A 19,462-nucleotide genomic window follows, 5' to 3' on the forward strand; every position below is an offset into this window, starting at 1 on the left:
TAATCAGCAATTATGTCCCAACTGGATGCAAGAAACGCCTCATTTGTAATGGCTTTTGTTTTTGTGTCATAGCGCCGGGACAATGCATCACGTTACGGGAAGGAGCTCAACATTTTCGTCAGACGCTTACCACAATGCACTGGATCACTGGCCAATCATAGCACACCTCGCATTTTTAGAACAATGAGCTTTGTACAAATCGACCCGTTTCAGAAAGGCGAGGCTTAGATGAGGAACAGCAATGTACAGCATGTGGACAATAATGTGTTTTTTGAAACTTATACCGCATAAACACATTGTATTGCACCAAATACACCAAATAATATTCTCTTTAGCATCGCACGACCCCTTTAAAATCAGATCCGGTTTCCCACTATTCTCCACGTTCAATGGAGCAAGAATGTAGTCTGCTTCTACCGCATTGTATTATGAATTACACATACTGCATTTATAATATACAGTTCTGATATGCGCTGCTCTCAGATCAACATTTGCATGCACTTACCAAACGTTTCAGCACACGGAGCAGCAGTTTCTGCTGTCTGGGCTCTGTGTGTGTCTGCAGTGCGTGTGCCAGGCTGAGAAGCTCCTCCGGCTGCAGGCGGTCCGCACCTTCTCCTCCATACAGCTGCGCCAGCAGAGACACACAGTGACTGGCCTCCTCATACACCTCACTGTCATTACACGCCAGCTGCGGGAGAACAGCACAGAGATCTGAACATTTACCCAGGAGCAACTAAAATAAAACAGAAACTATATTGCTAACAAAGTATACAAAACAAATAATTACGTGCAGCAGATTTAGCCAGAAAATATTTGTCAATCTTAGCAAAATTGTCAATACTCCTGCAACTATATAACAGTCCGAAAGAACAGGCTGAATTATTGAACAGCTGAGGTGCAGCCAAACTCTCCCTTCATGCAGATATATCTAGGACTTTTATATTGCTCTTCTATTGCTTTTGGGAAATATGAAACTACATCCTTCATAAGTCTCAGCACTACAAATCTGTTAGTCTATGTACAGTCAATAGCAGTGGTCTGGAGAATCTATATTATATATTTATTTCAAAACTTCTCATTAGGTGCCATATATTTTACTCAGACTTGCGATAAGATGTTATCTCGACAAAACTGCATTGTAAGGGGCTTTAAGGGGAACACAGCATGGATTCTTAAGCATTTATATTTGTATGAGACAGAGACTTTTATGCAAAGTCACATATTATCAGTTTAGCGGCTTTCTCTGAGAATCAAACTCAAGAACCAAGAGTTTGATGCACCATGTAGACGTAAGACTCAAAGATGCAAAGTCCTCTTCGAACATGTAAAGGACAACTCAGACGTAAGGTTATTCTCATACGTATCATCATGGCTTTGACATTTTGATCAGCAACTTGTTTCGGCTTTGTTGCAAGTTCTGAAGGTACAGGGGTAAGGTAAGTCCTAGTGTGTGATGCCACAAATACAAACATTTTTAAAACGCTGTTAATATTCTGTCAAGACATTTGTCAATATCTATTTGTCCGCAAAAAATCAGACGTGATCTTCCATGCAGTCTGTATACGAGGCGGCTGAGTTCATAGTTCCAAACCTGTATGACTTTCTTATGTGGAACAAAAAAGATTTTAGGCAGAATGTTATGAACTCTCAGTCTCAGTCATCATTTTCTTTTAATGCATACTGTTTTCTATACAGTGACAGTTAATGCTGACATTGAGGCTGTCATTCTGCCTAACATCTCCTTTTGTGTCCCAGAGAAGAAAGGAAGTCGTACAGTTGTGAATCAACTTCTGATAGGTAGAAGATGACAGTATATTCGGTTTTTGAACATTGAACTATCCCTTTGTAAACCTTTATTGTTGTAACTATATTTCCTGTTCACTGTGGGCACAAAAACACAAAACCATATTGTCGGTTCATGATATTTGTTTCTGGTTAGGACTAGTGATTGACCGATATGGATTTTTTGATACGCAGTCCTAAAACCTTAGAGACCAAGGTGGTCAATATGAAGCTGATACAGGCCTATATGATATCAAACTAAATAACACATGGATAGCAATTGACTATTTCGCAAATAAATATAATTTTGTGGCTCTTTAATGTGACATTGATCATTGTAGTACCTTAGTTTCAATGTGACTGAAACCATCTCTTTCTTTTTATTAGCTATAGAATAAAATAAGCATGAATGAACATCACAAGTTTTCTTTTTTCATACACAGAAATATGTCAATACACACCATTTTTGAAGTTCACATCCACCAATTTTACTATTACTCTTTTGTCTGAACTGTTTGTCTGAACTATTTGTCTGAAATATATATATATATATATATATATATATATATATATATATATATATATATATATATATATATATATATATATATATATTCAGCAGATTCAGTGTTATGATTGGTCAGATTGCCTGTCAATTAAATTGATATTCATTTAATAGCAGCCAATAATGATGAAAAAAAAAAAAAATTCATTATTGGCTGCATATATATATTGATTGACAATTGATGTTGATGTGTAGGGCTGATGATACACTTTTTTTTGACAATGCTGCTTGCATACATTTCTGTTGAGAATTGGTAACAAATTTCTATCTGGATAATTTAGATTAGTATTGGGCCCAATCTCTTGCCTGGTTGACCGTTTACGGCCATATTTCCTAAAGTTGCCCTGCAACATTGTTGAAAAAGTTACCCAGTGCATCATCAGGCTAAGAGTGAGATGGAGGATGGGAAACGTTCATGTATGGATATTATCAGTGAATTTCAGAGAAATACAAAAAATGGAAAGCACAAATATGCACCTTTAAGAATGAAGTTTAGTGTAATGCAGCGGTTTTGACACAAAGCCCCCCTTTATATGCTTTTATAGGCTCTGTGATCTTTCTGATGAAATTATGATTATGCTTCTTGTTTGCAAACTTTTTAATTACCAAAAATTGCCAGTGTTAACATCTTAAAATGAATGAACTAGTATTCATTTTGTGATTGCAGATCAAAAATTGTGAATGATCTTCAATAGAAAGATAAAATTTATTCCAATGGCAATCCTATGGCCTTCTTGGAAGTTTGCTGAGGCCCCCCAGTGGGGGGAAGGCCCTAGTTTGAGAAGAAAACTTTAAACAGCATAATTACTGACTGCGTATTCATATGACAATAATGTAAACATACACATTATTCATTTTGTCAGCAGAATTTAATAAAAAATAAATAAAATGCTTTTGCTTGTTTTGTATTGTTTGGTACAGTTGCAACCAACCACTGGACCACGCTTAAAAAAAGTAATTAAAAAGTAAACACACCTATTGCAAGTATTTTTAACTGCAATTGCGATAAGCCAAACACCGCTCAGGAAACTCAGATATTGGCAGTGATGTAATCGCAAAGCAGAGATGAAAAGTCAAAACAGCAAGAGTTATGGGCTCATCCTTAGAGATTGTGGAGAATGCAGTTACAGGCTTAACATGTCCATCAGGGGAGCAGCATGGAGTGTGAGCCCTCAACCCAGACCACAACAATCCCCGCTCAGCCTAAGACTGAGATAAAGACAAAAAGCGACACACAAGGGCCGTGGGGATTTTCTCTGCCGCTCATTTCGGCCCTCAAAGCCCTGTGTGGCCGGCTCAGGGATTCCAGCCTCTTTTCGGCACTGATCTGTTACTGCCCTCTGCCATAAAGGCATAATCCCAAGAGACTCTGGGGCAAGGGCCAGCCGCGCCTAATCCCGCCCCTCTTTGTGATGTTGCCGGCCACTCCAGAATGGAGTGCGGGGCTTTAGGAGGCCACACAATACCCCCAAAGAGCGCCGCCCCTTCCCCTGCCCAAAGAGAGGCTGACCGGAGGGAGATCCCCGGCGCTGAAAGGCCTTTGGTGTGCGTCCACGGGCTCGGGTATTGTTCACATGCCAACGCGGAGTCAGAGCAGAACAAGAGTTAACACCTGCTTAGACGGCCTCCCAAATCCACCCTGTTTACTTAGCAGCGCTTGTAGATGCATCGGGGAAATCAGGCTGAGGAGTCTAATGGGACTGTGGGCTGAAAAGCACACAGGAATCAGGGAGATTAGGGAGTGTTAATGCCACTGTGGGCTGTGAAAGGATGATTGGAAGAGAGAAAGAAAGAATGAGAAGAGGAGGAGAACCGAAGCCTATGGGGACGTGTAACGCGCAGGCCTCTCATGACCTCCGCATGTACTCGGGCACAAAACTGGGCCTGTGTATTTGAGGCGATCGATATTTCCCACCGCCTCATGTGCCACTGCCTTTGGAACAAACAACACTGCAAATTACATTTTTCAAACCATGTGTTGCTTCAAACTGTGAACTCAGCCGCCTCGTAAACAGACTGCAGGGAAGATCATGTGTGATTGTTTGCGGGCAAACTCGGAATATTTACCACCAGAAATGAAAAGCGTGTGGAGTAAACGCATGAAAGGCTTTCATATTGAGCCGAGACTTTGAGTTGACATATTTCTCTTTCGGATGAACTATTTAAAATGCTCCCTAGCACACACAGGCAATCTGTTCACCTGATCCTTGGGCACCATTCGCCCTTGACAACATACTCTCATACGTCCCATCCTGGTGACCTGCTTCTACATATATGCATATACATTTGCCCACATACACAAGTCAACCAATGCTGTGCGTGCCCACTTCTATGGCTGTGGCTTTTGTAAATATTTTATTGAGTAAACATAAAGCTATTTTTTTAAATAGCAGTGCCCTATCTTGATTTAAAAAATCCCAAGGTCAATGGAAGAGTGAAGCCGTTTATTTAGTAACCTTTGGGAGCAATTTTAACCAAACACTATGTATCTTTTGTGCAGCGGTTTATACATTTTAGCCTAAATGAGATATATTTGTAGGATGCCCTGTTTAAACTGCCCGCTTTACTGATACAACATTTTCAACAACATATTCACAAGAAGTATGAAACAGAGCACTATTCATCAATTCAAATCGCTCATTTGGACCCGACCGCTTTTAAATTTTAGATTGTAGCCAAGGTATTCTCAGACAGAACTAGTATTTCTATTCAGTCGTCCGCCTTGAACACTTTTTTAGGAATAAGAAGTCTGACTGATAGCACTGCTAATTTGCACTAAATATTTAATAGACTAAATGCATAGGCCAGTGGATGTGTACAATGTTGAGAATAACATGTTCTGCTGAATGACGAAATTCTGTGGAAATCTTTCTGCACGATTCTGCAGGTGGGTAGTTGACATTAAATTTCAAGCGGTGACAGCAGTGTCCTGCAAGGTGACATATACTTCATTTCGAACTATAAAAAAAAACAAAACACTTTTAATACTTGACATTCCCATTAGTCACAACATAGTATTACTTAAATGAACTGCATACGAGCTAAAATCTATTACTCTGTAAATTTTTTACACCTTAAATTTTTATTTTATATATGCATATCAATTTCCTTCTAAAATCTTGATCTGCAAAACAGTAGGACACTGATGATTCAATTGCCTGCGACACAGTTATGATGTTGTTCATTAAAATCGCAGCTGGCATTTATTAACCAACACTGCCGTATGATGAGATGACTGAAATCCTGCTGGCATCATCCGTTTTGTTTATCATACATCTTCACTGTAACTGTTAAAAAGTGAGGGATCATAATAAAAAATGCACTCAGCCGCTTCTGACGACTTAATAGAGAAGAAATGATGAGATGTCCGGTAAATAATATAGCGAGCCACCAATATGTGCTGTTTTTTCTGTCCACCATGTAATTTATAGACCGTGAAGCAGCGCACAGTCTGAAAATGTCTAACTCCCTGGGCAGTGTATTTACTGAACTAGGGAGTAGATGGAATACTCACGGTTTTTCATCTTCAGCTATTTCAAACGTACAAGAGATTTTAATGTATCTATATATATATATATATATATATATATATATATATATATATATATATATATATATTCCACAATTTTCCCAAACAGGTCCACCAGAAACCACTGGTCAAACAACACAGCACTTGATGAGCTAATGTTGGTTTTAGGTTTAAACAGGGCTTTCATAGTTTCATGGAACCACACTTATTCTTAAAAAATGATATGTTTTGCATCCAATAGTATGTAGATATTTCGTAGATTAACTGCATCAAGTTTCTTTCAATGGATCCCTTCTGTAATTGACTAGAAGCCATACCTGATTAATGCCAAATGTTCGCAAAAGTGTATTACTAACTAGTTATATATTTATTACATAGTAATTACATTTCACTTACTGAAAGTACGTTCAGACTATCCTGTGTAAATGTAATTCTGGCTTTTAATGTGGTCCGTTGTGATCATCATACAAAACACTCTGTCGTGACTGATTTGCAAGAGGAAGATGAAATATACGATTTTAGATCGTGCTAAAAAAATCCAGGGTTTAAAAATGTTTTTCACTGCAAAATTGCATGTTAGTTTTAGCGTGTAACAATGCGTCTGTCAGATTTTCCTGGCACAGTGGGTAGAATCAGCTTGAATTCTGCCTTGAGGGTCATGTGGGCACAGCTTGCCACTCAAACACACACACACGCACACACACAACCTGGATGCATGTCTGAGGGTTACCGAGTTGAATGGAGTGTGTTGGTGGGGAGCTGGTCTTTCTGCCATCTGTGAGAATTTTATGCCACAGTGCATCACTATGCCAACCACTTTCATTTCGTTCGCTCTCTCTATCTTCAATAGATGGGATTGTCAGTGTAGTCTCATCTAGATGTGTCAGCTGAAAGCCTCTATCAGGCATGAGAGTCATATACAGTGTGCAATATATGAAACTAATACGAAATACAACAAAGCCTTCCACACAACCTAATACTGAGCTGCATTTCTGCTTATTGCATCTCCCATAAACACTCAGACCCTGTTTTCAAAGGGAATACAGAGTCTTCATCTACAGCTGGCTGTCCTAATATGCTTTCACGAGTGAAAGATACAAAACCTTGGCAAACACACAGAATTCACTGGCGATGAAATTCAATCCATCTATCTGTCAATTTGGGGCTTCCATGAAACGAATGAGAGGTAAATCTGTCTTTTCAATTATGAATGTTTCACTCGTCTGAATTGATTATTTTTGAAACGGATGCTCCATTATTCATTACGGCGATTGGTTAATGACACATGAAAACGCGATGGAGAGCAGGGGGTAAGCAAAAACTGTCCTTATGCACTTACTATAGTCTAATAATGGGTTTCACATGACAGATTCTTTTTTTATTATATATCATGATTACTGTTAAACACAGTGGAATCAATCTAATGCAAATTGATATTAAAATGACATTATTACTAGTAGGATGGTCGTTACTTATTCAATCTGTGTCATCAGACATGATTGGATATCTTTATTTCTTGACTATAGACAACTGTACTGTCTGCTTATCATCAGCACTCTAAAAATAAAAGTTCCAATTAAAGCCAAGAAGGGTTTTTCAGTCTGACACCGTGTCAACCCTGGAACCTTTGAAGACTACGCATGGACCGGTCTGCTCTAAGTGTAGGACTAGAGCTCAGCAACAGTGTAATGGGAGAATAATGTATCCCACTGACTTCTCAAATGTAACAAACGATGTCTGTCTGAAACGTAACTGATATGTACACATTATAACTACATTTGGTTGTCAACTCGCTTTCGGTGCTTAATGCTGTTTCTGTACAGACATAGTTCAGTAACTTGCAGGGCTAACAATTGTATTCTATAACCAAATGGACTTCTGAAAAGTACTGTGCATTTACAAAACTCTTACTAGTTGTTAATGTTGTATTTGAACACCTAAGCGCAAGAAATGACATAAAAGGAGGTTCGTCTTGACTCGGTGTGGCAAGAACTTGCCATATTAAACACAGAGGAAATCAGAGCAAACATATCACACACTTAAATCCAAACATATTTTGGAAATAAGCGCACATAGTAACACAGTCAAAACATGACTGATCTGTCAAAAGTTATTTATATAAAAATCACAGAACAGAAGTTTTAAGTTTCTGTAATATAACTTTAGTCAATAATAGGGGCATACCAAATGTGAAGGTAAGGTAATAAAATAATACGGTTGTTTTCTCCAATGGCATGCACAAAAATGATTGCATAAACCCATTACTATGGAAGCTCATTTTTGTCACTGAATAAAAAATAAAAGGTTACTGCAACTTTATCTTACAATTTTACAATTGAATGATACAAGCGTCAGAATTGTGAGATGTTAACTTGCAATTCTGAGAAACAAACTCACAATTGCGAGTTATAAAGTCAGAAGCGTGACTTTGTATCTTGCAATTCTGACTTTGCAGGGTTCCTAAAGGTTCCTCAGTGTTTGTTGGTATTGTGTATTCAGTTTTCTCCCAAAAAATTAAATGCGATTGTGGCAATGCGATATTACATTGTTATACCTATCACTGCAGTTTGGAAAGGTAATGTGGTTAATGCTATATAAAATTAGCATTTTGAGGCTTTGCACTCTTTTGTAGTGTCGTAACTTTTTTTTGTGTTTTTCGGCAAGATACTTCAAGAGACTTAAACCCACATGCCAAGCGCAATGAGAGAGAGAGAGAGATAGATTTGGTTGCATCAAAAATGTATTTGTTTACAATTCATTCACATGTAAAGTGTGTTGAGGACATTATATATAGTATTAAGCAAGGAAATGTGCAAAAATAATACTTCATTAATCAATTACAGCTAGAAGCTGCAGTTAAATTCTGTATATGCACAAGTTTTTTGGAGTTTTGCAAAAAAAAAAGGTAGTAGTCACGTATTTCCAGTGAGCCTAGGCTGGCTTTCAGAATCTTAGGGACTATGGGTTCTTCACATGAGAAATCATTGCTGAAGTCAAAGTCTTGATTTTTGAAAGTGAATATGCTCTGGTGATGGATGGATCATGATTCCAATCAATATTTCAGTTCAGCACCTCCAGATTGTTCTGTGAACTTCAGGTGAAGGTAGCTTAGAGGTCAGAGAACAGAGAAAACATTTTTGGTCCCTACGTTTCATAAATGTTTAATGCTGTAGACTTATAATGTCCCATAGTATAGGACAAGAACACTGACAACCAGATTTCTTTGACGTATTTAAGTTAGGGATTTGTAGCCTTGTATGCTTGAGTTGTACCCTGGGGGTAAGCTTATGGGGACCTGGGTTTGAACCAGGCATAGGTCATGCCCCTGATGTGTTCTCCCTCTGTCTCCCTATATTTTCTCGCCAATTCTCTAGTGTCCCATTTAATAAAAATAAAAAGGCAGCTCTGTATAAGTCTCTCATGTATTTCTGGAAGTGTCTCAATAGAGATACTCAAATAATAAGGCTGCATTACCTTTTATTGAACAATGCAATATTATAGAACAGTAGAGAGAAAAAAAAAAATCACATGCTAAAACACTTCATGAGAGATACATTTAATCCATTAACTATGTTTGTTCTGTTGTCACATGGCACCATACAATTTTGCTTCATTTTATGCATGTATTTATTTATTTATATGACTTTTCACTGTGAATAATATTTTTTATCCATTCAGAAGGCCAAGTAAAGTCCATAAGTGACAGTAAAAGTGCATAAGTGACTGTAACTGTAGGTGGGTGTCCATGTATGCACTATTTGAAGGACTTCATGAATAAATACTGTTTTTTAAGTTATTACACATTAAAATAACTTCTTGATTGGAACTATTGAGGATGAACAATATTAAAAGAAAGATGATTTGCTCAGTTTGAGCTGGAAAGGATTCTAAATGATTAAATATGTGACCCTGGACCACAAAGTTAGTCATAAGGGTAAATAATTTTTTTGAAATGGAGATTTATAAATGATTTATAAATTTGAAAGCTGAATGAATATGTTTTCCATAATTGTATAGTTTTTTAGGACAGGATAAAAGTTGTTCGAGGTACAAATATCTCAAAATCTGTAATCTGAGTGCATACATATATATATACACACACATATATATATACATATATATATATATATATATATATATATATATATATATATATATATATATATATATATTACAACTATTTATAACAAATAAATATGTTATTCCACATCCAAAATATGTAATATAATATCTATGTATTCTTTGCTACCATCATGTGCAAAGGATGCACCTACCATATTTTTGGCCTAAAATGAATTGCTGCACAAAATTTGTTGTTTATTTCCATTTTCTTTCCATTGATGATTTTGTCCAGCCCTAAAGCAAAAATATTTTTTACCTCACTATATAGCTGACATCAGTATCTGACTAGTTAGTTGCCGGATGACTAATAGACCACCCTGGCCCACCTGTAATTTGTGCAAAAAGATTGGCTAAAAACAAAACAGTTGAAAAACTAGTATGGACTGTAGCACACACACACACACAACACTGACCAGCTGAATGAGGAGGTTGTTTAGGTCTGTCAGCGGCTTGTTGATGAGCAGTAGTTCCTCTGCAGCCTCAGTGTCTTCATTACTGTCTGATCTCTACAAAAAAGAGAAAGAAAGCATTATTAGATCGAGAAGAAAAAAAACAAGAGGGAGAAAGCAGGGGAAGCGAACGGAAGAAAATGAGGACAGTCAGTCATTGGGGGGATGCTTAGTGAAGAGAACTCTAGACCCAACGCAACAGAGAATTGAGCGTCTGAGAGATTCCTGCTCATGTAATCATCACAGGAAGTACAGTAGCTTGAAGCTGGTGCTATTTTTAACAGAGACGCTCCTCAGAGGTTCTGGGGTCTCTGCACACTGCCCAGCTCTGCTGGAACAATGCGTACAGCTCGCTGTCTACCAACAGTCACAACATCTTATTCTTTAGTAACAGCTGTCAGAAAGAGAGACAGACAAAAATAGACAACAACAGCAAAAATGCATAAGAAATGCAAACTTTGTAACCCATCAGCCATCAGCAAGAGCAGTTGTGCTGCGAGTCTGGTTCAAAAGTTCACGTCGCTGTCTCCAGCTGTCTTATTCTGGCTAATATTTCAGTGAATGTGAGTGTCTGGGATCCTCACGCAGATTGACAGACCGGGGCAATGAGATTACAGCAAGCCTTCGCTTAATAGGACTGCAGCTTTTCACAATTAAACTCCCTTCACTCATTTCAAATATTAATGATGGAGCTTGGGCTGACATCGTGAGAGAAACCGTGAACGCGAGAGGGAAGGACAGTCAGCGCAGTGGGAAAAGTGCTCGGCAACGTCTCGCTCATCATTATCACCCAAATGAATTTGGGTTGCGCGGACACTTTTTAATAAGCTTTGCATTTCTCTCTTTCCGTCGCCGTCTCTTTTTTTTTTTTCTCTCGGAGAACTGAATTCCATTACATGCTCCTTTTTTGCAGTGTCCGTGCATAAATATGTATGGAAGGACGCTGAGTGAAAGACAAAGGCCTTGGGTGGATAATGAGGGTTGAGGAGGAACTGACAGGGGAGTGACTTCCTGTGCCACATATCTGACTTTAAAGCACTGTTTATCACGGGTCTGCTGAAGCACGCCGGTAAAAATAGCACCGGGAACTATTAGACGTCAAAGTGCTGGAAATTGAACACGAACGCTCGCGCTCGCACTCACGCGCGCGCTCGGTAACTCTGACAAAGATGTCCGCGGTGAGTAATTATGGGTAAAAGGTGTGGTGGATCCACTCGGAGTGAGTGGCTGGATGTATGCTGCTGGTATCTGCATAGCAGTTGTCATTGCATAACAATCTAATCATCAGTGAGGAGAGGATCCAGACATGAACCCCCTAAAAGCATGCCTACGGCGACAGTAGCAGGCAAGCGCTCCCTGAGGACGGGGGCCGGGGGGTGCAGGGAAAGGAGGAAAGAGAGAGAGAGAGAGAGAGAGAGAGAGAGAGGAGAACAGCTCAAGAAATGAGGACGACAGAGTGAGAAATGTTTACAAACAAGGGGATGGGATGGCGAGGGTGAGAGAGGGGAAATTAAATATGAATGTATAACTACCGGAGCAAGAAAAATAGGAAGAGAGGATTAACAGCAGACTCTGTCAGGAGAAATTATAAAGCTCAAGAAAAAACGAAGAAAAATTGTAGTAATTATTCTAATTAGTTTTTTTATTTGATTGATTTTTTTTTTATCTAATTAAAATTGATTTACTGAAAAGTTTGTATCACAGTACAGCGCAAAACCGGGATATAAATGGAGATGAGAATTTTTTTATTGAAGATTTTTGGATGGGTCTGAAATTGGACAGAAGCAGAAAATAAAGGAATAAAGCATTCAGTATTTCTCAAGATATACACTAGGGCATTTAAGGCTATTTTTATTACACTTTTTAATAAAGTTTTTAGAAATCTTATTGATTGCAAGAAACAATAGCTTTTGACAATCTTCTGTGGTAGTGTAAAGGTCATCTTTTAAAGTCTCAAAAATTGTGTTGTTTTTCAAGTATGAATGAATAAAGAAAACACAACTAGTTGCTGGTTGACTAGTATATCATCCTGACGCATCTATCATTTATGCAAAAGAAACGGTTAGAGGCAAGACGTATATAAAATTAATATAGGAAATTATATTGGCGTTTTCCCTAGTGGAGACACTAGCTATAGTGTTTAAAGGAATATTCTTGAGTTGAAAGTTGAAAAAGAGTTCAGCTCTACATTATTTTCCCTGTGGTACAAAGTTAAAAGGATGGTTCACCTTCAGTTGGTCCCTATTGACTTCCATAGTATGGGAAAAAGGTGGGAAAAAAAAGTCTATGCAAGCCAATGGGGACCAACTGAAGCTGAACTATACCTTTAACTATCACAGACAAAAAAAAACAGATAATTAAAAAAAAAAAAAAAAGTTCCAAGTAAGGCTTACATGTATTACATCACATCAGTAGTTACATTTGTAAAGTATATAGGGCCGGAAAATATACATTGAGGAATATTAAATATATGAATACAATTTTTAAAGGATTACGGAAGGAGAACATAAAATGACAATTGACAGAATCTCTGACCTTGTAAAGTTTTATCCACTCTCGCATAATGGCAGTAGTCCTAGTGACTTTTGCGTAATATGCACAATGCTATTAGAAAGCTACATAAAGCCAGAACTTCATATTTTGACCTATCACACCTTCAGTTAACATCCTTTGTAAGTGCTGAAGTAAGGAATTACAGTCAAATATTCATTTGTGAGTGACAGAACAGTTATTCAGACTTTTGAATATCAGCATGAAGTCCACTTTGAACATTATTGAGGTTAAATATACAGTAGATTCCCAAACTACTCATTCTAAAAACAACAGTTAAGCTGCACTTTTGAAATAGCATAGGTAACACTTTAGAACAGGTAACACTTGTTAACTACAACTTTTTTCTTAATACATTTTCTGCTTGTTAAGAACTAGTAAAGTAGTTGGTTATTTCAGGTATTGAGCAGGATTAGGGATGTAGATTAAAGTCATACAGAATAATTAATATGTGCTTAATTAGCACTAATAAATGGCTAATATTCTAATAATATGCATGCAAATAAGCAATTAATAGCTGCAACTATAAAATAAAGTGTTACCCAAAAAATATTTGGGGCTTTATTTTGAAGACATTTTGGTATAGGGACCGATTCTCCCTATTAGCTAGTAGTACATGGTCTATTAATAAAATATTGGATGTTTATTAGTAAAGCAAATATTCTGACCATATTTCTACATCTGTAATCCCACCCATTACCTAATTTTTAAAATTAAGAGTTTACCGAAGCAAAAGTTATAGTGACTGGTTTATTAATAGCGTGAATTAGACCTTAAAATAAAGTGTGACAATTATTTTTAACAGAGATACAACTGTTCCAAAATGTAGGGTTGGTAAGTTATTTTTTAGTAACTCAGTAACTTTACAGTAAGATTTTTCAAAGAGTTTATTAATCGTTGTTAATTTTAGTTAATAAAAATACAGCTGTAAATTGTTCCAATTAAATAACACTGATAAATGCAACCTTTGATTGGAATCGACATTCTCTAGAATTATTGGTTAAACTATTTTAAGGAGTCCTTGTTACATTGCAATCATACATTCACGTACTAAATATTAATTAGCTACACTTACTATATGATTAGGGTTAGGATTAGGATTGCTTGCATATAATTATGCATAAATTATATGAAATGTGTAACAAGAACACCCTAAATTAAAGTGTCACAAATTATTTTTTATAATTTCTTTCTTGTGGTTAACTAATATAAAAAAATAGAACCTCATTGTAAAGTGGTCCTTTTTCTATTTTAATATTTATTGAAGTGATGACAAAACTAAATATTCCTCATACTACATACTCACATGAAATTAATCATCCTAAAATGCTAAATTGGTGCTCAAGAAATACTATTATCGGTGTTAAAACAGTTGTTGATCTTAACATTTTGTGGAGTTTATTTTATAGTATTTTTCACTGAAAAACTCAAACTAAAAATAGCATTTATTTGATATATATTTGATATCTTAATTTGATATCTCACTCGACCGAAAAGCTCCATGTGAAATATAAACAACAGCAATCTAGACTTTTGTCATGCAATATTGTTACATTTCGGGAAAAAAAAAAAAAGCTTGTTGAAGCTGCAGTGTTTGCTACCAAGTGTATCGAACAAAAGTCTCTTTCTCTTCTCTCCTTTAATAACACAAACCCTATGATCCTCAGCAAATGTCATTTTTGTGTGCAGTATGCATCAAATGGGTGGTAAAAGGTCGATGGCCAGTACATCACAGGCTAAGACTGCAGTTTAATAGGCTTACTCAAAAACAGCCGTATTCATAAATTTAAACAAAATTGAAATCGGAGACAGAACTACGGCGAAAGAAGGATAGAGGCCAGTAAAGAATATGAGGGAGAAAGCATGTCCTCTCAATCACGGAGAAAGTATTTGAACAAAAACATACGCCAAAACAGACAAATTCCCCACTATACTGATGCTATAAAAATAGGCAAACATTGTATGTAACCTAAACCCATAAAGAACTCTTCCTGTCACAACAAGACAGTCTCCTATGTGGCATATACATTGTACCGCCAGAGCCCCCCCCCACTCTACAGTGAAGACATGTTTCATATACTGGAACATACCCAGGCTCAGGGAAATGTGCTTGTTTGAATGCTTGACTTCATGGTCACACAAGGAAGTAAATATATTAATAAATAAGATAAGTCCTGTATAAATAACAACTTTTCCAGAGAAATAACCATGACCATACTGTCAATAAGAATTGGAAGGTACGTGTCTGGAAGGTACTTGTCAGCTGTCATATGAGGGGACACATTCAGGTGAATAATACAGTATTTATAACAGAGATCCTTTATTTCTCAGACCATTATTATTATTAAAAATGGCAGTTAAATTACTGAATATATCGGTATAAGGACAAACTAACGTTAGCTAGCAGTTACCCATATAGTACCAACAGAAAACAGTCAATTAATCAATAATAAAAAAATGCACAATTTTCTAACTACCTATAATTATATATTTAAATGAACTTAAATTAAAATAAACAAATATTGAAATAGAAACAAAAAACACTCTAAAAGGACAACATGAAAGACCGTTATGAAAGATATTTTGGCACCAAGAACTCTACTCTACAAAATATTTGAAAGTTGTGTGAAGGGGGTGAACTGCAGCCTTATTAAATCAATGCACACTGAAAGCGAATGTGGAATAAAAAAAAAAAAAAAAACAGCAACAGAAGAACAAAACACTTTCCTCAGGATAGTGAAATGCATGTTACATCTTAAGCCCAACATTATTCGATATGTACATCAACATGTGCAATCAATGAACAAGGTGGAATCACTGTGGAGCAACCTGCAGCCCGTGCTCTCACTTCACACGGCTGCTCTGCTGCCTTACACTGAACAGGATTTACAGTACAACTCCACCAGTCATAAAATAAAACCACAACCATGACCTTCCAGAAAAGATCCACATCCCAGAAAACACTTCACATATTCACATTAGGAACTAACCACATAAAACACTCATCACACCAGTATAATCTATCCCAAAAATCAATTCCACATGAAACTTGAACTCTGCAGTAACTATACTGAGAGCTAACAGCCGCAGGGCCCTGCATGCCATAAAACGAAAATGCCCTTTAGAAACTCCTGTCCGATTTTGGCCAGAAATATTATAGTTTTGCCCATTGCCCTTTATGCCAGTGGGATGTGGGGTCCAGTAACTAAGAAACTACTTAGTAACTAAGAAATCAGAAAAAGTAGACAATTTAATTGTAGGGTAAAATATCCAAAGAATGCAAAAAATAATCACACCAAACGCAGCATGCAAATATTCAATAACTATAAAAATATAAAACAGGAATTCTGGAATCACCTAATATTTTAAACCTAAAGGTAAATTAATGTAAATTAGTTGGAATTTTTATGGCCATCTTCTAAGCCTAGTGATGTATAAAGATCGCGTGGAAGAACATGAACTTTCTGTTGGTCAAAATCAACACAAAAAAAACTTTTTTGCCTTCACCTGAAAATTATTGTGCAGATTCTTATTGGAATGACTAATGAAATAGGGCACCATACTACCAGAATTGGCCGATAATGGCTTTAAATGTAAATATCGGCATCGGCCTGGTATAAAAATTATGCCGATATGTCTTGCCGATAAGAGTAATATGTTAACTCACGTGCTAGTGATTAAATCATACCAGCAGTGTTGCGCATTCTTGAAGCAAAGTTTTACCTGAATTAGATTTACGTGTACGGTATGGGATAGAGTCAACAGTAATAGCATGTGATACTTATCTATTTGTAATGGAACGAAAGCAAAATACATCAATTATACTTATGATTTGATTTTCTGGCATCAGTTACTGCTTTATTAAATCAGAAACACTACATGAGTTTGTTTTGGTTTAAAATCCAGAAGCTATAGTTTACATTAAAAAGAAAAAGTTGAGTTGAAAAATATCAGATATCGGCAAAAATCCAATATCGTGCATCCCTACTATGAAATTATCAAGCAACAATAAATGTAACTGTCCCTTAACTAACTGACATGGCATGCTGTGATTTTTAATAATTAAAGCATTAATAATAATTATTTATTTATTTGATATTCCAGAAATTCAATAGACAGACAAATAAAGCTCTATTCACTAATCCAATAATATAGGATGGTGATCAACTTTAAAATCATTTTCTGGATATTTTACCAATAATATATTACTTTTTTGCTCTGTTCCACAAAAAAAGACCATAAACAATTCAAAAAACATACCCGGATGATCTACTATTTCTGCTACTAGTTCACATCCAATGAACACTTGACGATCCAGAGAAGCAAAGACGCAACTCTCTCTATAGACCTATACCTATAAGATATTGTACATTCAAATTACATTCATCCTACACATGCTTGATAATACTTTATTCATACACAGTAATACTTCTTTAACAGTTGCAAAGTTCTTCATCAAACACAGAAGCTTCTCAGACCTCGCTTAGACCTACTCAGACCAAAACCGCAGACCTCATTTTAGTTTAAAAACTCCTGGGGAAATGGTGCAAAACGGAGACTTGTGAAAGCAGTGGCGTGGCTGCCCATATCTGCTCTGCGTATCCTTGATGACAGAGTAAACAATAAAATCATGCAGGTTGTGATCTATGTCTTTGCTGAAACTCACAGTCACATGATCCACGGAGCGTGAATGACTATTCAATGACATCAATCAGAAAGTTATCATCTCCATATTAACTAAATAACCAAAAGGTGACATTAAGCGCATGCCCCTACTTAGCATTTGGTCAATGCATAAGTATGCTGGTGCATAAAATGTTTTTTTATCCAGAACTGACATTGTTTTAGTGGATCAGTGTGAACAGGAATTGTGGTTGTCTGCCCTTTAACATAATACACAGACAACATTTTTTTCCCCCACAAAATTATTAATAATTTATTAACTATATACATTGTCTTTTTTATATTTTTATTTTACAGTCTTTGCATGCAACAAATCAGCAAATGCTTTAAATAGAAAAATAAAGAGAATGTTACCTGAAGGGCCAGTCGGACTACAGACGAAAGGTTCTTGAGCAGACAGTGGATGATGTCCAGCAGACAGAGGAGCAGAGAAGAGCAGCTCTTCAGCCCTGAGTCCAGATACACACCAGAGACTTCCACAAAGACATTACACACCACCTCAATCACACCTAAGAGAAATAAACCCAAACAAAAATCATTCTTCTATACATCCAACTGCTCTGGCTTGACAAAACATAACATAATCTGACTTAAGATATCTGGAAAGAAGTAAAAAAAATACATATTCATGCATATTCATTATATAACTGTAACTTGAATGGTTTTGTCAGGAGATAAAACAATTATATACAGTGAGAATAAAAAGTATTTGATCCCTTGCTGATTTTGTTGGTTTGCCCACTAATAAAGACATGATCGTTCTATACTTTTAATGGTAGATGTATTCTAACATGGAGAGACAGAATATCAAAACGAAAATCCAGAAAATAACTTTAAAGAAAATATTTTAATCGATTTGTATTTCATTGAGGGAAATAAGTATTTGATCCCTCTAGCCAAAAGCACTTAATACTAGGTGGCACAGCCTTTGTTTGCAAGCACAGCGGACAGATGTTGGTTGTAGTTAACCACAAGGTTAGAACACATATCAAGGGGGAATTTTGGCCCACTGTTCTTTGCAGATCCTCTCTAAATCATTAAGGTTGGTGGGCTGTCGCTTGGCAACTCGGACCTTCAGCTCCCTCCATAGATTTTTGATTGGATTGAGGTCCAGAGACTGGCTGGGCCACTCCATGACCTTAGTGTGGTTCTTCTTGAGCCACTCCTTTGTTGCCTTTTCTGTATGCTTTGGGTCGTTGTCATGTTGGAAGACCCAAATACGGCCCATTTTCAACTTCCTGGCAGAGGGGTGGAGGTTGTCCCTCAGGACTGCACAGTACATGGCTCCATCCATCTTCCCACTGATGTGGTGAAGTAGCCCTGTGCCCTTGGCAGAGAAACACCCCAAAAACATAATGCTTCCAACCTCCATGCTTGACGGTGGGCACAGTGTTCCTGGGGTCATAGGCAGCATTTGTCTTCCTGCACACACGACGAGTAGAGTTTAGGCCAAATAGTTCAATTTTTGTCTCGTCTGACCACAGAACCTTCTCACAATCACTTTGTACATCTTTGAGGTGATCATTGGCATACTTTAGGCGGGCCTTCACATGTGCCTTCTTAAGCAGGGGTACCTTTCAGGCACCGCAGGATTTTAATCCATTGCGGCGCAAAGTGTTGCCAATTGTTTTCCTGGTGACTCTGGTCCCAGCTGCCTTGAGGTCATTCACTAACTCCCGCTGTGTGGTTGCAGGCCGATTTCTCACAGTTCTCATGATCATTGCCACCCCACGAGGTGAAATCTTCTGTGGAGCACCAGACCGAGGTCTATTGATGGTC

At 37.1% G+C, this 19,462-nt stretch overlaps 1 protein-coding gene across 3 annotated transcripts in view; it reads right to left on the reverse strand.

The window, feature by feature from the left end:
- Positions 1-19,462, reverse strand: part of ulk4 (unc-51 like kinase 4) — a 136,488-nt gene that overhangs the window by 24,693 nt on the left and 92,333 nt on the right. For all 3 annotated transcript variants that reach the window (XM_043260592.1, XM_043260591.1, XM_043260593.1), the window contains exons 33-35: positions 18,038-18,192; positions 10,415-10,507; positions 506-691 (exon numbers count right to left, since the gene is read on the reverse strand). In XM_043260592.1, the coding sequence (XP_043116527.1) occupies positions 506-691; positions 10,415-10,507; positions 18,038-18,192 (434 nt within the window). The remainder of the gene's footprint in view (positions 1-505; positions 692-10,414; positions 10,508-18,037; positions 18,193-19,462) is intronic.

Source organism: Puntigrus tetrazona, chromosome 16 (genome assembly GCF_018831695.1).
Source record: "Puntigrus tetrazona isolate hp1 chromosome 16, ASM1883169v1, whole genome shotgun sequence".
In the NCBI taxonomy this organism is placed as follows: Eukaryota; Metazoa; Chordata; class Actinopteri; order Cypriniformes; family Cyprinidae; genus Puntigrus; species Puntigrus tetrazona.